At 37.1% G+C, this 19,600-nt stretch overlaps 1 protein-coding gene across 1 annotated transcript in view; it reads left to right on the forward strand.

Annotated features, from left to right (window-relative positions):
* The window catches only part of LOC102801929 (uncharacterized), a 34,070-nt gene extending 25,994 nt beyond the window's left edge, over positions 1 to 8,076 (forward strand). The window contains exon 6 of the mRNA XM_085498182.1: positions 6,693 to 8,076. Within this exon, the coding sequence (XP_085354308.1) occupies positions 6,693 to 6,739 (47 nt within the window). The 3' untranslated portion in view covers positions 6,740 to 8,076. The remainder of the gene's footprint in view (positions 1 to 6,692) is intronic.
* The last annotated feature ends 11,524 nt before the right edge of the window (positions 8,077 to 19,600 follow it).

The raw sequence follows: 19,600 nt of genomic DNA on the forward strand, positions 1-19,600 counted from the left end.
TTGTTACTGCTGGGATAATTGCACACAACTTTGAAGGTGACCCAGGTATTGTTACTGCTGGGATAATTGCACACAACTTTGAAGGTGACCCAGGTATTGTTACTGCTGGGATAATTGCACACAACTTTGAAGGTGACCCAGGTATTGTTACTGCTGGGATAATTGCACACAACTTTGAAGGTGACCCAGGTATTGTTACTGCTGGGATAATTGCACACAACTTTGAAGGTGACCCAGGTATTGTTACTGCTGGGATAATTGCACACAACTTTGAAGGTGACCCAGGTATTGTTACTGCTGGGATAATTGCACACAACTTTGAAGGTGACCCAGGTATTGTTACTGCTGGGATAATTGCACACAACTTTGAAGGTGACCCAGGTATTGTTACTGCTGGGATAATTGCACACAACTTTGAAGGTGACCCAGGTATTGTTACTGCTGGGATAATTGCACACAACTTTGAAGGTGACCCAGGTATTGTTACTGCTGGGATAATTGCACACAACTTTGAAGGTGACCCAGGTATTGTTACTGCTGGGATAATTGCACACAACTTTGAAGGTGACCCAGGTATTGTTACTGCTGGGATAATTGCACACAACTTTGAAGGTGACCCAGGTATTGTTACTGCTGGGATAATTGCACACAACTTTGAAGGTGACCCAGGTATTGTTACTGCTGGGATAATTGCACACAACTTTGAAGGTGACCCAGGTATTGTTACTGCTGGGATAATTGCACACAACTTTGAAGGTGACCCAGGTATTGTTACTGCTGGGATAATTGCACACAACTTTGAAGGTGACCCAGGTATTGTTACTGCTGGGATAATTGCACACAACTTTGAAGGTGACCCAGGTATTGTTACTGCTGGGATAATTGCACACAACTTTGAAGGTGACCCAGGTATTGTTACTGCTGGGATAATTGCACACAACTTTGAAGGTGACCCAGGTATTGTTACTGCTGGGATAATTGCACACAACTTTGAAGGTGACCCAGGTATTGTTACTGCTGGGATAATTGCACACAACTTTGAAGGTGACCCAGGTATTGTTACTGCTGGGATAATTGCACACAACTTTGAAGGTGACCCAGGTATTGTTACTGCTGGGATAATTGCACACAACTTTGAAGGTGACCCAGGTATTGTTACTGCTGGGATAATTGCACACAACTTTGAAGGTGACCCAGGTATTGTTACTGCTGGGATAATTGCACACAACTTTGAAGGTGACCCAGGTATTGTTACTGCTGGGATAATTGCACACAACTTTGAAGGTGACCCAGGTATTGTTACTGCTGGGATAATTGCACACAACTTTGAAGGTGACCCAGGTATTGTTACTGCTGGGATAATTGCACACAACTTTGAAGGTGACCCAGGTATTGTTACTGCTGGGATAATTGCACACAACTTTGAAGGTGACCCAGGTATTGTTACTGCTGGGATAATTGCACACAACTTTGAAGGTGACCCAGGTATTGTTACTGCTGGGATAATTGCACACAACTTTGAAGGTGACCCAGGTATTGTTACTGCTGGGATAATTGCACACAACTTTGAAGGTGACCCAGGTATTGTTACTGCTGGGATAATTGCACACAACTTTGAAGGTGACCCAGGTATTGTTACTGCTGGGATAATTGCACACAACTTTGAAGGTGACCCAGGTATTGTTACTGCTGGGATAATTGCACACAACTTTGAAGGTGACCCAGGTATTGTTACTGCTGGGATAATTGCACACAACTTTGAAGGTGACCCAGGTATTGTTACTGCTGGGATAATTGCACACAACTTTGAAGGTGACCCAGGTATTGTTACTGCTGGGATAATTGCACACAACTTTGAAGGTGACCCAGGTATTGTTACTGCTGGGATAATTGCACACAACTTTGAAGGTGACCCAGGTATTGTTACTGCTGGGATAATTGCACACAACTTTGAAGGTGACCCAGGTATTGTTACTGCTGGGATAATTGCACACAACTTTGAAGGTGACCCAGGTATTGTTACTGCTGGGATAATTGCACACAACTTTGAAGGTGACCCAGGTATTGTTACTGCTGGGATAATTGCACACAACTTTGAAGGTGACCCAGGTATTGTTACTGCTGGGATAATTGCACACAACTTTGAAGGTGACCCAGGTATTGTTACTGCTGGGATAATTGCACACAACTTTGAAGGTGACCCAGGTATTGTTACTGCTGGGATAATTGCACACAACTTTGAAGGTGACCCAGGTATTGTTACTGCTGGGATAATTGCACACAACTTTGAAGGTGACCCAGGTATTGTTACTGCTGGGATAATTGCACACAACTTTGAAGGTGACCCAGGTATTGTTACTGCTGGGATAATTGCACACAACTTTGAAGGTGACCCAGGTATTGTTACTGCTGGGATAATTGCACACAACTTTGAAGGTGACCCAGGTATTGTTACTGCTGGGATAATTGCACACAACTTTGAAGGTGACCCAGGTATTGTTACTGCTGGGATAATTGCACACAACTTTGAAGGTGACCCAGGTATTGTTACTGCTGGGATAATTGCACACAACTTTGAAGGTGACCCAGGTATTGTTACTGCTGGGATAATTGCACACAACTTTGAAGGTGACCCAGGTATTGTTACTGCTGGGATAATTGCACACAACTTTGAAGGTGACCCAGGTATTGTTACTGCTGGGATAATTGCACACAACTTTGAAGGTGACCCAGGTATTGTTACTGCTGGGATAATTGCACACAACTTTGAAGGTGACCCAGGTATTGTTACTGCTGGGATAATTGCACACAACTTTGAAGGTGACCCAGGTATTGTTACTGCTGGGATAATTGCACACAACTTTGAAGGTGACCCAGGTATTGTTACTGCTGGGATAATTGCACACAACTTTGAAGGTGACCCAGGTATTGTTACTGCTGGGATAATTGCACACAACTTTGAAGGTGACCCAGGTATTGTTACTGCTGGGATAATTGCACACAACTTTGAAGGTGACCCAGGTATTGTTACTGCTGGGATAATTGCACACAACTTTGAAGGTGACCCAGGTATTGTTACTGCTGGGATAATTGCACACAACTTTGAAGGTGACCCAGGTATTGTTACTGCTGGGATAATTGCACACAACTTTGAAGGTGACCCAGGTATTGTTACTGCTGGGATAATTGCACACAACTTTGAAGGTGACCCAGGTATTGTTACTGCTGGGATAATTGCACACAACTTTGAAGGTGACCCAGGTATTGTTACTGCTGGGATAATTGCACACAACTTTGAAGGTGACCCAGGTATTGTTACTGCTGGGATAATTGCACACAACTTTGAAGGTGACCCAGGTATTGTTACTGCTGGGATAATTGCACACAACTTTGAAGGTGACCCAGGTATTGTTACTGCTGGGATGATTGCACACAACTTTGAAGGTGACCCAGGTATTGTTACTGCTGGGATGATTGCACACAACTTTGAAGGTGACCCAGGTATTGTTACTGCTGGGATGATTGCACACAACTTTGAAGGTGACCCAGGTATTGTTACTGCTGGGATGATTGCACACAACTTTGAAGGTGACCCAGGTATTGTTACTGCTGGGATAATTGCACACAACTTTGAAGGTGACCCAGGTATTGTTACTGCTGGGATAATTGCACACAACTTTGAAGGTGACCCAGGTATTGTTACTGCTGGGATAATTGCACACAACTTTGAAGGTGACCCAGGTATTGTTACTGCTGGGATAATTGCACACAACTTTGAAGGTGACCCAGGTATTGTTACTGCTGGGATAATTGCACACAACTTTGAAGGTGACCCAGGTATTGTTACTGCTGGGATAATTGCACACAACTTTGAAGGTGACCCAGGTATTGTTACTGCTGGGATAATTGCACACAACTTTGAAGGTGACCCAGGTATTGTTACTGCTGGGATAATTGCACACAACTTTGAAGGTGACCCAGGTATTGTTACTGCTGGGATAATTGCACACAACTTTGAAGGTGACCCAGGTATTGTTACTGCTGGGATGATTGCACACAACTTTGAAGGTGACCCAGGTATTGTTACTGCTGGGATGATTGCACACAACTTTGAAGGTGACCCAGGTATTGTTACTGCTGGGATGATTGCACACAACTTTGAAGGTGACCCAGGTATTGTTACTGCTGGGATGATTGCACACAACTTTGAAGGTGACCCAGGTATTGTTACTGCTGGGATGATTGCACACAACTTTGAAGGTGACCCAGGTATTGTTACTGCTGGGATGATTGCACACAACTTTGAAGGTGACCCAGGTATTGTTACTGCTGGGATAATTGCACACAACTTTGAAGGTGACCCAGGTATTGTTACTGCTGGGATAATTGCACACAACTTTGAAGGTGACCCAGGTATTGTTACTGCTGGGATAATTGCACACAACTTTGAAGGTGACCCAGGTATTGTTACTGCTGGGATAATTGCACACAACTTTGAAGGTGACCCAGGTATTGTTACTGCTGGGATAATTGCACACAACTTTGAAGGTGACCCAGGTATTGTTACTGCTGGGATAATTGCACACAACTTTGAAGGTGACCCAGGTATTGTTACTGCTGGGATAATTGCACACAACTTTGAAGGTGACCCAGGTATTGTTACTGCTGGGATAATTGCACACAACTTTGAAGGTGACCCAGGTATTGTTACTGCTGGGATAATTGCACACAACTTTGAAGGTGACCCAGGTATTGTTACTGCTGGGATAATTGCACACAACTTTGAAGGTGACCCAGGTATTGTTACTGCTGGGATAATTGCACACAACTTTGAAGGTGACCCAGGTATTGTTACTGCTGGGATAATTGCACACAACTTTGAAGGTGACCCAGGTATTGTTACTGCTGGGATAATTGCACACAACTTTGAAGGTGACCCAGGTATTGTTACTGCTGGGATAATTGCACACAACTTTGAAGGTGACCCAGGTATTGTTACTGCTGGGATAATTGCACACAACTTTGAAGGTGACCCAGGTATTGTTACTGCTGGGATAATTGCACACAACTTTGAAGGTGACCCAGGTATTGTTACTGCTGGGATAATTGCACACAACTTTGAAGGTGACCCAGGTATTGTTACTGCTGGGATAATTGCACACAACTTTGAAGGTGACCCAGGTATTGTTACTGCTGGGATAATTGCACACAACTTTGAAGGTGACCCAGGTATTGTTACTGCTGGGATAATTGCACACAACTTTGAAGGTGACCCAGGTATTGTTACTGCTGGGATAATTGCACACAACTTTGAAGGTGACCCAGGTATTGTTACTGCTGGGATAATTGCACACAACTTTGAAGGTGACCCAGGTATTGTTACTGCTGGGATAATTGCACACAACTTTGAAGGTGACCCAGGTATTGTTACTGCTGGGATAATTGCACACAACTTTGAAGGTGACCCAGGTATTGTTACTGCTGGGATAATTGCACACAACTTTGAAGGTGACCCAGGTATTGTTACTGCTGGGATAATTGCACACAACTTTGAAGGTGACCCAGGTATTGTTACTGCTGGGATAATTGCACACAACTTTGAAGGTGACCCAGGTATTGTTACTGCTGGGATAATTGCACACAACTTTGAAGGTGACCCAGGTATTGTTACTGCTGGGATAATTGCACACAACTTTGAAGGTGACCCAGGTATTGTTACTGCTGGGATAATTGCACACAACTTTGAAGGTGACCCAGGTATTGTTACTGCTGGGATAATTGCACACAACTTTGAAGGTGACCCAGGTATTGTTACTGCTGGGATAATTGCACACAACTTTGAAGGTGACCCAGGTATTGTTACTGCTGGGATAATTGCACACAACTTTGAAGGTGACCCAGGTATTGTTACTGCTGGGATAATTGCACACAACTTTGAAGGTGACCCAGGTATTGTTACTGCTGGGATAATTGCACACAACTTTGAAGGTGACCCAGGTATTGTTACTGCTGGGATAATTGCACACAACTTTGAAGGTGACCCAGGTATTGTTACTGCTGGGATAATTGCACACAACTTTGAAGGTGACCCAGGTATTGTTACTGCTGGGATAATTGCACACAACTTTGAAGGTGACCCAGGTATTGTTACTGCTGGGATAATTGCACACAACTTTGAAGGTGACCCAGGTATTGTTACTGCTGGGATAATTGCACACAACTTTGAAGGTGACCCAGGTATTGTTACTGCTGGGATAATTGCACACAACTTTGAAGGTGACCCAGGTATTGTTACTGCTGGGATAATTGCACACAACTTTGAAGGTGACCCAGGTATTGTTACTGCTGGGATAATTGCACACAACTTTGAAGGTGACCCAGGTATTGTTACTGCTGGGATAATTGCACACAACTTTGAAGGTGACCCAGGTATTGTTACTGCTGGGATAATTGCACACAACTTTGAAGGTGACCCAGGTATTGTTACTGCTGGGATAATTGCACACAACTTTGAAGGTGACCCAGGTATTGTTACTGCTGGGATGGCTACGAATGCTGTGTTGTCTTGCTAGAATTGGCTAGAATATCGACGAGGTGATTTTGATCATTTGCCAAGGTCAATGTTAGAGGTCAGGGTTAAAAACTTAATAACAATAATTCAAGTACATTATAAAATTTGTGTTTTGTTTCAGAATGCACTTCTAATAATGGTAAAGAAGACAGTGCGTGTATATTTTAAGGTGTTCTCATTCCTATACACGTTGTGAGTTAGAATAAGCACAATGAGCAGGCACCCGAAAAGACTAATCAGATAAACCACTCCATATCTGCATATCGATTCCCCCAGGATTATTACTAGTGGTGCTTATTTTGACTTAAGCACATTCTACACTTCCTGGACATAACTATTAGAATAATATGTAATGATTTAAAATAAAGGCTGATGTTGAACCAAAGAAATATGTGAAATATGAAAATGATGAATTATTTGATCCTACTAACATTCTTCATTTAACACTTTGAATTATTATTTGATCACAAATATAATACAATTTTATGCATTCCTCGTCAAATATTGTTATCATATGAGTGATTGTCTGTCATCGTCTGTGTCAATGTTTTACTTTTTTAACTTCTTCTTGAAAACTATAAGCCTGAATGCTTTGATACTTGGTACCTTGAGTAGACCTCTCTTTCATGATGATATCTTCAATTCTTCTTGTTGAAAACCGCAAGTTCAATTGCTTTGATATTACATATATAGGTACTACATGTGGACCTCTCTCAGATGTGTTCATTTCGTGATGATATCTTTAATTCTCTAATTTTAGTGAATATTTTTGTTAAAAAGTGATATTTTCGACTTCTTGTTAAAAACCACAATTCCAATTGCTTTGATATTACATATATAGGTACTACATGTGGAACTCTTTCAGATTTGTTCATTTTGTGGTGATATCTTCAATTATCTAATTTTGATGATTATTTTTGTAATTTTTGGTGAAAAGTGATATTTTTGAATTCTTGTTGAAAACAGCAAGTCTACATATTGTTAATTTTCTAATGATATTTTCTGTTCTTTAATTGAAATGTGCACTGCTAACAGCGGAGCTATCTCAGCCGACAGGCTGCTTGTTTTTTATATTCAAATGAGTAATAGTGATAGTTTCCAACGATTGAAGGCTAAGTTGTAACAAACATCACTTATAATGTTCCTAGAGAGATTGATAGGAAGAAAGTGGTTTTCATGTGAATTTATTTTGACACGGACTGCAAATCCTGTCATGTTTATTGTCAAGAGGTACACATAACAATGTATGTGGTATGCATTCATCAATCCAGAATTTGATTTGAGGTTTCTTTGTGGAAAGAAAAAGAAAGTATAAAAAAAATCGTCAAAATCTCCAGTTTGTAGGTGTTCATATAACCATTCCACAGAACTCCAGGATCTGCCACTGGACAATTACATTGTAAAATGGATGCATGAAATAAAAGTGGTTATCACTGATGTCACAAATTGTCAAAGGTTTGTAAAAACTGTATTCACACTTGTGTTAGTAAAAATGCTTTCCTATTTGTCTTTGTTGTCTTCACATTATTCATATTTTAATGAAGCCAGCATACCTACTAATCACAATGCTATATCTACTTACTACTAAACTTTTAGTGATAGTTTCAATATATATTGTATTTATTTTTATTATCATAACTATTTTAATGTTCTAAATAAGATATTGTAGATAACTAAACTAGCTATTGACTATGAAATATTATGTGTCGTGTACCAAATAGAAATGGTAGGTTGTTCAGAAGATATCCAAGCTGACAGTTTCTGGGCATCTCCGGGTGTGATTAGTGTTTTGAAGATTATAGCCTAGTTTCACACAGTTGTATGAAGGCTACACTACAATTCCTGTACAGTCATTGGAGTGACTAATTTATTTGCAAAGCACACAATGGGAGTCTTTGCAGTTACCCTGTCTGTCTGTCTGTCTGTCTGTATGTATGTGTGTGCGTGTCCGTCCATTCCACTGATATCTCAAGAACCGTATGTTGGTTTTTAATGAAACTTGGTGTATAGATGCTCTGGGCTAATGCGCAGATTTGATTAGGTTTTGGTTGAAACCCATGCAAATTAATTAACTGATTTGCATGATAATTAGCTAATTTTTAGCTGTTCCACTGATATCTAAAGAGCCATTCATTAGATTTTGATGAAACGTGGTACATAGATGCTCTAGACTAACGTACAGATGTGATTAGTTTTGGGTAAAAATCCATGCATATAATAAACCTAATTTGCATAACAATTAGTCAATTTTTGGCTTTTCCACCAATATCTCGGGTACTAATCATCACATTTCAATGAAACTTACAGAGATACATAGAACGATCCACAGACAGACATGTGAAATATTAATTACCTAATTTGCATAATTAATCAATTTTCAGCTTTTGATATTTCAAGTACTATTACTTCATTACTTTTGATACATAGATGCTCTAGAACAATCCAAAGACCTGATCAGTTTTAAGTAAAAATGTGTGCTTATTAATCAACTAATTTGCACAGGACAATGCACAGACCTGATTAGTTTTGGGTTAGAATCAGTGCATATTAATCAACTAATTTGCATAATTAGTCAATTTTCAGCTTTTACACTGATATCACATGTACTAATTATTTCATTTCAATGAAACTTTGTACATTGATGCTCCAGAACAATGCACAGACCCACTCAGTTTTGAATTAAAATCAGATCATATTAATTACCTAATTTGCATAATAAATCATAATTTTGGTTATAATGACATTTCTTCGTATATAGATGGTCTGTGACAGTATTATCTTAATTCAATGAATCTTTGTACGTATATACTCTATATACCGGTACTCTAATTAGTTTTAGGTTTATATACATCTATAATAATTAGCTAATTTGCATAATAATAAATTTTTCAGCTTTCCACTAATTTAGTTATGATTAATCATCACATTATAATGAAACTTTGTACATGTGCACCCTGAAACAATATACAGACCTAAATCTACGCATAATAATTCATTTGGTTCATTGAGGTAATCCACACACATGACTAGTTTAATGTTGATGAACATGCATATTGATTATCTATTATTAGCCCATCTAAAAAAAATTAAATTTAAATTGAATTCATGCATGAAAAATCAAATGTATGTATTATTATAAATTTTGATTTTTCATCTCAAATAGCAGACAAAAATTAGTTGCCAAGTTTCTTGTTTGAAAAGCAAATCTTAAAGTTTGAATTAATTTTAATGTGTCGCCATTACTCTCAGCACACAGGAGTTCTTTCTAAGCTTTCTTTGATTCTTTTTTTGACTTCTTCTTGGAAATTTATGTTTTCCCCTCTCAAAAATAATCAACCTCTGTCTGTTTAATAAAATGTTGTATTGCTATCGTGCATACTGTGTTACAGGTGCACATCACATGTTTTTGGAGATTCAAACAAAATGGCCCAACTAGTGGTCGTTTATATGCGTCTATGAACTTCCAGTCATATAAAAGATTGAGATCGTCTACCAATAATACAAAATCTAGGAGTAGGCATTGTCAGTGCTTGGCATGTTTAGTTTTAAAATATAATAATAGTATATTTTATATATCTTTATACTTTTATATCACTAATGAACTTATTTTAAAAATAAAATATATTCACCAATGTTAATGACTGTATTATTGTGTTTTATGGACAAACAGAAAGACAAAATTTTGTTGAAATCTGTACACAGCAGAAAAATTGTATGACGAGTCACAAACAGGAGCTGATCTACAAGACCTTGTTTTCTGCTATGTATGAACAAATGGCTGTCAACTGGTGGTCAGATTTCAATGAAACTTGGTAGAATGTTAGAATAGATTTATTTTACCAGAAAAAAATTGTACAACTTTATCTGAATGAATATTAAATATATATATTTTTTCTGGTGGGGACCAGAGAGGTAGTACTAGAAGAACTAATCTAGTCCCTGGCCCCAAAACCATACTCAACTGTTAAAATGTATGTTGTTGTGATTAGTGATACACAAAACAAATTATATTGTTAAGTTAAAAATAAGTAAATAAAGAGACTACAAACTCTCATTAATAATAATAATGAAGAAAACAAAAATAGACAATACTAATGCATATAATGCAAGTATTTATACATTAGTTAAAAGATATTTTTTAATGCAGTTTCGAACGTGTTTCATAAAGTTAATGTTTTTAACGAAGCTGGGAGCTCATTTCAATGTTTTACAAGAGAAAATGTCAGACTTTTCTTAGTTGAACTTGAATTAATTTGTGGTGTGACAAGTTTCTCAGTGGTTACTGATCGTGTATTGTATGGATGTGATATTGAAGAGGCATAATGATCCAGAGAGTGTGCATGGCGGCCATTTTTCAAATCGTATGCAAATAAACATGTATTGTATTTACATAATTTATACACATCAAGAATGCCAAGTTGCAGGAAAAGTGGTGTGGTACTTGCTCGGAAATGAGAGAAAGAAATTAATCTGACAAACTTTTTGTGTAATTTAAAAATTGGATCAATATATGTGCTAAAAGAGTGTCCCCATATTTCTATACAATAAGCAATGTGTGGGAGAATCAATGAGTTGTAAAGTAATATCATAATGGATTTTGGTAAATAATGCCTCAAGTATGAGATTATCCCAATTGTTTTACTGATTTTTTAGCTCCGCTGTCGACTTTGTCGAGCGGAGCTTATCATATGAGTGATTGTCCGGCGTCGTCCGTGTCAATGTTTTACTTTTTTGACTTCTTCTTGAAAACTACAAGCCTGAATGCTTTGATACTTGGTGTATATGTACCTTGGGTAGACCTCTCTCAGATTTGTTCATTTTGTAATGATATCTTTAATTCTCTAATTTTGGAGAATATTTTTGTCATTTTTAGTAAAAAGTGATATTTTCGACTTCTTGTTAAAAACCGCAAGTCCAATTGCTTTGATATTACATATATAGGTACTACATGTGGAACTCTCTCAGATTTGTTCATTTTGTAATGATATCTTTAGTTCTCTAATTTTGGTGAATATTTTTGTCATTTTTAGTAAAAAGTGATATTTTCGACTTCTTGTTAAAAACCGCAAGTTCAATTGCTTTGATATTACATATATAGGTACTACATGTGGACCTCTCTCAGATTTGTTCATTTTGTAATGATATCTTCAATTCTCTAATTTTGGTAAATATTTTTGTCATTTTTGGTAAAAAGTGATATTTTCAACTTCTTGTTAAAAACCGCAAGTCCAATTGCTTTGATATTACATACATAGGTACTACATGTGGACCTCTCTCAGATTTGTTCATTTTGTAATGATATCTTTAATTTTGGTGAATATTTTTGTCATTTTTGGTAAAAAGTGAGATTTTCGACTTCTTGTTAAAAACCGCAAGTCTGATTGCTTTTATATTACATATATAGGTATTACATGTGGACCTTGTTAATTTCGTGGTGATATCTTCAATTACTTAATTTTGATGATTATTTTTGGTGAAAAGTGATATTTTTGAATTCTTGTTGAAAACAGCAAGGTCCTTTGCTTTGATACTATACATATTGTTCATTTTCTAATGATATCTTCAGTTCTTTAATTGAAATGTGCATTGCTAACAGCGGAGCTATCTCAGCCGACAGGCTGCTTGTTTAACAATGGTAGCGATATGGGGTCTCCAACAAAGTGTTGAGTCAAGCGTGACACCTAAATAAACAGCTGACGACACCCATGTACTTGGCAAATTTTGCCATCACACGTCGGCCTTTACCGATCACTCTTCCGGCGATCACAATTTTCCTGTTTACTTGGAACTCTTTTTCTTGTTTTTCAAAAGACGTGAAAATTCTCTCGGCTGAGGAAAAATAACATTCGGAATTTGAACATTTAATTTCGAAGTGGGGTCCCCAGCCGTGCCGTGTGTCTTCCTCCAATGTCAAATCCCTATGTTGCAACTTGAGCACCGCAATGGCGCCAAAAAAGTTCGCTATTTAAAATGTAGACATCGATCAGTCTCAGCGATCCATCTGCGTCAGCCATGTGACGATAATTTCCTTTCTTATGCACTTCTTGACACTTTTTCTAGTTCTTCAATTCTGAGCTACATGTAGATAAATGTTGCACCGTCACAGCAGTATCGTCGGAGTCCGAACTTTCCGAACCGCGATGGATGTTATTTTTTCTGAGACGAAGTTTTGCTTCTTCGGACATTGGAGTCATATTCTTCCTTTTTTGTCCCTTCCTTCTCCTAATTTCTAATCATAATTCTGATAACAATTTTAAAGAGCGCTAATTTTTTGATGTGTCACACACGGTGTACTAATATAGAACGATCACAGAGACAGGGCTTGCATGCGTTGTTTCCGTTGCTAAGTAGGCCAACTTATGCAAATTAGGTCAATATTTATTATTTGCGCTCAAAGCCGATTATTCTGAAATCAAAGTGAGCGGTCTGCTGTTATAAACACATATCCTAACCTTTTTGTTAAAAATGTCTTTTTTGGGTGTACTGGTTACTATTTTGAGTGGGAAACACATCCATTGCATGCAGATAGACAAATGCCACCAAAATAGACAATAAACAAAAAATGTATAAAATAGTGACTGTTACGTCTACTACATCCTTAATGACAAATCATCAATTGACAATACGCCCTCAATAGTTGTTTTTCTTTGAGCTGTCTGAAAAATCATGAAATTTGTTTTGTCAATGTTTATAGTTAACTATTTGATTTACACCAGGTAGAAACTTTATTAAATTCAATATTGAGTGTGTGAAGGTTTACAGAACAGTCTTTTACGGAATAAAATAGACTGGTGTCATCAGCAAATAGTCTGAATGAAAAATGGGGGGATGATCTAGAAATGTCATTAATATAAACTAAAAAAAGAAGAGGGCCTACGATTGACCCTTGTGGTACCCCTGTGGAAATAGTTTCACAGTCAGAATCATTGTTTTTAGTACTGACATATTGTTGCCGACCGTCCAAAAAAGTTTTAAACCAGTTCAAAGTTCACCCTCTAATCCCATATTGTTGTAGTTTAGCTAGCAAAATACTGTGATCAATGGTATCGAAAGCTTTTCTCAAGTCTATAAAAGCACCAAGTGTGACAAAACCTTCATCAATTCTTTTTGAGATTTCAGCTGTGAGATCAGCTAATGCGAGTATAGTGCTATATTGCTTTCGGAACCCGTACTGATTTTCTGAAATAATTTTAAATTTGTCCATAAAGGCACACAACTGTTTATTGGCGAATGATTCGAATAGTTTGCTAAAGACAGGTAAAACGGAGATCGGCCTGTAGTTTCCAACTTCATAAGCACACCCTTTCTTGAAAATGGGAGTCACCCGTGCTTTTTTCAGTTTGTCAGGGAATACACCTTTCGACAAGGAACAATTTATAATATAGGCGATTGGTTCGGCAATATATTCAGCAGCCACTTTCACAAGTTTTGGGTGAATACCGTCATAACCAACGGATTTACGAATGTCAAATTTGTCAATTTCATTTAAGACATCGTGTGCACAGACAGGGCGAAAGAAAAATGACTGATTGTCTGTTGCCAAGGTAGTCATTAAAATTGGTGTTACAGGTGATCTCCGAAGCAAGCTTTGGTCCAATGTTAACCAAATAAGAATTGAACAAATGTGCAATATCCTTACTGTTTGTAACAAATTCATCTGGTTTGGAGGTTGATTTTAATTTTTGAGGGGTCCCAGCTTTGCACATGTTTCCATTCATTATTTCATTAATGCCCTGCCATGTTTTATTATTATTGCCAGCAGAGGTGCAAAATCTGCCACGAAAATACGACTTTTTGGCAGTTTTCAACAGTTTACAGAGAATATTACGGTACTTTTTATATTGATTATGTACTGTTGAGCTGACAGAATGTCGTTTTGTTTTAGAAAATAGTTTGTGTTTATTTTTAATGGAGACAAGCAGTCCCTTAGTAATCCAGGGCTTTTTGAGTGATTTGGGCGAAAAACAAGTTTTAATCCTTGGGACATGTTTAGCGACTATGGTTATTAAACAGTTTGTAAAAGGCGTCGTAGGCCAAATTTGGATCTGATATTTCATAAATTGGCATCCATGACGTTTTTGCAACATCCGCTTTGAATAATTCAGGATTAAACAAAGAAAAGTCATGTTTGTAACTATTTGTTGGATTTGTGTTAAATATATGACGTAAATTTTTAAAAACAGCAAAAATTGGAAAATGATCACTAAGATCGGTCTCTAGGGTACCGGCTTCAATAAAGTAATCAAAAAAATTCATAAGACAGTGATCTATTGTTGTAGATGTTGATTTGGTATATCACCTATATATTACCTCCAGAACACACAGACCATATTATCGCCACTGAATATATCGGGTACCAATGAAACTTTGTACATAGATGCAGTCACTGCACAGACCTGATTATTAGTCCCCGTTCGGACGAAGTCCGAAAACGGGGACTTATAATTCGGTCTCCGTCCGTTCGTGTGTCCGTGCGTCCGTCCGGAGTCATATCTCAGAATCCCTTGGACCGATTCCGTTCATTCTTTGCATGTGCCTAGTACTTTATATGGGACATATGCACATGCAGTGGTTTAGCGATTCGATTCAAAATGGCTGACTGGCAGCCATCTTGTTTTTTGAAAATGTTGTATTTTGGACATGCTTTGTCAGTTTTCATTCAAACTTGGTACATAGATTATACATGTTAGGATACATGTCCATGATGATTTATTTCACAATTGGATCAAAGATGGCCGACTGGCAGCCATCTTGATTTTTGAAAATGTCGTATTTTGGACATGCTTTGTCAGTTTTCATTCAAATTTAGTACATAGATCATACATGTTAGGATACATGTCCCCGACAGTCCGTGAATTCCTGAGTCTGTCCGTCCGACCGTCCGTGTGTCAGTCTATCCAACGTCATATTTCAGAATCCTGTGGACCGATTCCGTTCATTCTTTTGCATGTGCCTAGTACCTTATGTGGGACATATGCACAGGCAGTGGTTTAGCGATTCAATTCAAAATGGCCGACTGGCAGCCATCTTGTTTTTTGAAAATGTTGTATTTTGGACATGCTTTGTCAGTTGTCATTCAAACTTGGTACATGGATTATACATGTTAGGATACATGTCCATGACGATTTATTTCGCAATTGGATCAAAGATGGTCGACTAGCAGGCATCTTGTTTTTGTTTTTTTATGCGGTATCTTGGACGTGCTCTGTCAGTTTTCATTCAAATTTGGCACATACATGTACTTTATACATGTTAGGATGCATGTCCATGACGATTTGTTTCAAAATCTGGTCAAGGATGGCCGATTGACAGCCATCTGACTTTTTGGCCTTACTACTATATTTCCACAATTTATGTACCATTTTCATTCGTATTTGGCACATACATCATACATATCAGTGTGTTTCATAATCAGATCAAAGATGGCTGAATAATGGCTGTTCTTATTTTGGCCATATTACTATGACACGAAACACGTGTTTTGATGTAAATAAACAATCTGTTGTATACGCCACTTGGAACTCAAGTTTCAAGGACACGCTCGCGACAACCCCTCCGCTTTAATATGACGAGCACAAAGAGAACTTAACGGGGACTGTGTCATTTTCAATGACTTGTTTTTGTTAAAATCTGCATATTAATTGCCTAATTTGCATAATTGATCATTTTTACCTTGCCTGTACCATCAGAGATGGAAGGGAAAGGTAATAAGGTAAAAAATTTCTGTCCGGCACTGTCGTCGTCGTTAATTGTGTGCACAATAACTTTATTAATTCTATTCCAAACTTGATCACCTTATTCATCAGTATAAAGTCTTCCTCAGAGTATGAACAACAGATGTCCTGAATGAAAATATCATGCAAAAATTGAGAAAATCTGGTAAAATATTTTAACTTTACTGATCACTGGTGATGCACATTCAAAGGTCACTGATCGCAGTGGAAATATGCATTGTTGTAGTGTTCAATGAGGCAAATCTTGTAATAATATCATTCGTAATGTATCTCCTAAAGCCCATGGGAATACTAGACTGGGTTTCAAAACTGGTTTTTTTTTTACTTTTCAAATAATACAGTCGTCACACAATGAATAAAATAAGGCAGTTCATATTTGTCTCAGTGAATCATTAATTTTTGACAAACACCTGTACAAAATACTTCGACAAAAGCCAGCAAAGATTTTCTGTTATCGTGCATGTTTTATGAATCTTCATGTGTAAATGCAGCACTTTTTTTCTGAGATGAGACATTTGTTTTTATTCTAAAATATCTGAATTACTTTGAATAAAGCTGGAAATTATGTCCCTTAAAATAATTAAACAAATTAGGCACCAATTGCATCTATTAATGACATTCGGTAGACTGATTCCCCCCTGTTGTTTCAACCCCCAAACTAGTTTGTATTCAAAATTAATGACAATGCATATTGAAACAAACTATGATAAAGGGAATAATATTATATAACAAAGGGCAAGGTCACCAGAGTTCAACTATGTTTTAAATTTCAAGTAGTAATCTTGCTAGTATTTTAGTGAATTTTGGTATAAAAATGCTCTAGGACAATGCACAGACCTGATTAGTTTCAGGTAAAACCATGAATTTTATTTACCTACTTTGCATAAAGGTCAATTTTCTGTTTATCTCTAATACTAAGCACAATTCAATGTACCTTTGTACTTGGATGCTCTGACATTGCAGACAACTTATGTTGAAATCTGTACGTAACAAGCCATGCATGGCATAGTCCCAGTTAGTTATCAAATATTTAGTTTTGTTTATAGTAATATAGTTAGAACATAAACATCAGAGATATGGATCCAGAAGCTGATGCTTGATTATGATTTTTTAACATTAAAATGATTGACATTCAGTCATCTTGTATCTGATACTCTTACTTGTACAAGATACAAGTACTCATCCATATTGAGAGAAATTGCTCTGGAACAGCATTCATAAAAACAAAATCAGTGCTACTCTCCCATATCAGACCTGATCTGAAATACAAGTTGATGTGCATCTAGGTCCCATGATGTCCAATGTACCAAGATTAAATCTGTAAACAGCCAAGATCCGGTGCCAGAAATGCTCGATTATGATGATTTTTTTAGCACAAAGGTGGCTGCCATTTGGTCATCTTGATGTGCACATGTATAATATTACGCACGATTGTAATTGGCCCAGGCATGTCTAACATATTGGTCCAGAAGTATGCACAAACTTAATTGGTTTAATGTTGAAAACCATGCATATCTAATTATTACGGTAGCAGCCAATTTCTGATATCTCAAAAAATCAGATTTAAATTGAACTTTGTGGTACAGGTGCAATCTTAAACAGGCTTCTTGCTTGAAAGGCTAATCTTAATTTTTCAATTAATTTTAAATAAGCCTTCAATTCATTTTCATTGATAGTTGCTATGGAACTTTATACCACTGTCATTTCAAACACATCGGTTTGAATTTGTTTGGCTGGAAAAAGTATCTTGCATCTACAGTTATGTACAAAATATCAAACATAGGGAAAATTTATTTTTGTACATATTAATATGGGGCAATAATATTAATTTTATTGCTGCATCAACATTCACTCATTACAATTGACCACCAAAGTGGTCATATTTATAAAACAAATAAGTTGAAAATAAGCTGGGACATGTACACATTCAGGCAATGTTGGGAGAATCATGCCACAGATACATTGTAAAGGTATGGGGCAGATCACATGTACATACTACAAAGGGTGGTCATATAGCAAAACAAGTACCATTCTTTCTTGTATATACAAGCACACCAGAGAAATCCAAGTTTTCAGAAGAGTTTCAGATCATGTCTATGAAATTAATACAAAAGAGAAGTGAAGTGAAATTTAGTTTGAGGTACGCATGGGCCTCACAATGTAAATACATACTCTTGGTATTGACGAATCAGTGCAAAAATGTAAATACCTGCAATCAACAGACTTAAGATGCAGCCCTTTCTGCACAACGTCATGTTGAAATGCATCCAAGACCTTGCTGTCTATTGTGCTTTATTAATACCAATATTGGTCTGTATTCATAGTGGACTTTAAAATGAAGAAATGTGCAGAAGTATTGCCACAACAGATGCAAAACTGCAGGACGTGTACAAGCCCAATGTTAAGTGTATATACTTGTATAAACACAAGACAAATAACTTAAAAAATAGTTTATTTTAGCGACTTTCAAAACAAATGCAATGGTAAAATTGAATGAACAGGCGTGTACATGCAATACTGAATAGATGGCAAACAAACCAGCATTTTTAGCAGCCAATTATCACAAATTATTTTGTCGAGAAATTTACATTAGATAATTCCATACAAAATCTTCATTCAATCCAAGATGAATAAAATGTTAAATTAAAAATTGTTAAAGGACAAGAGACTTGCATCATTTCTTCCTTAGAACTAGTGCTAAAAATACATTTCAGGTCTAAATCTGTTTAGTTTTGCTTTACATAAATTCAACACAAACCACACCTTTGAAACTGACCAACACAGTCAACCAGAAAATTCTTTGGCATTAAGACAAACATGAAGACGTGTATTCAGCATAAAAGCACTAACTTAATCAACATCTAGCACTACATGTATTCTCAACTAGTATACAAATAACAGTTGTAATTTGTCTAATCCAGTAATCTTAAATATGAGCTCAATGTCAAAAACAAATTTTCAGCAAGATCAAAAGAAAACCACATTGCAAAGTGCATTATGGATACATTTGATAGAAAAGGCTGTCCAGCATTTTAGGGAAACATGCTGGCAAACTTGATGTAGTATACCGGGGTACACCAATATGGACTGGGGGGAGGGAGGATTTATAAGTACTTTTTATCATCACTTTGCTTGAATGGTCACTTTCCAATTAATAGAGGCAGCTCCATTTTCACAAATAGATCAAGTTTGCACTTATTGTCAATTTTCTATTGTGTTGACCGACCAACATGCCACCAGTTGCTATTGTTTTATGGAGGTGGTGCAATAACTGCTAGTTCAAAGTTGTACAGAT

This window comes from Saccoglossus kowalevskii, chromosome 4, assembly GCF_978046115.1.
Source record: "Saccoglossus kowalevskii chromosome 4, keSacKowa6.1, whole genome shotgun sequence".
In the NCBI taxonomy this organism is placed as follows: Eukaryota; Metazoa; Hemichordata; class Enteropneusta; family Harrimaniidae; genus Saccoglossus; species Saccoglossus kowalevskii.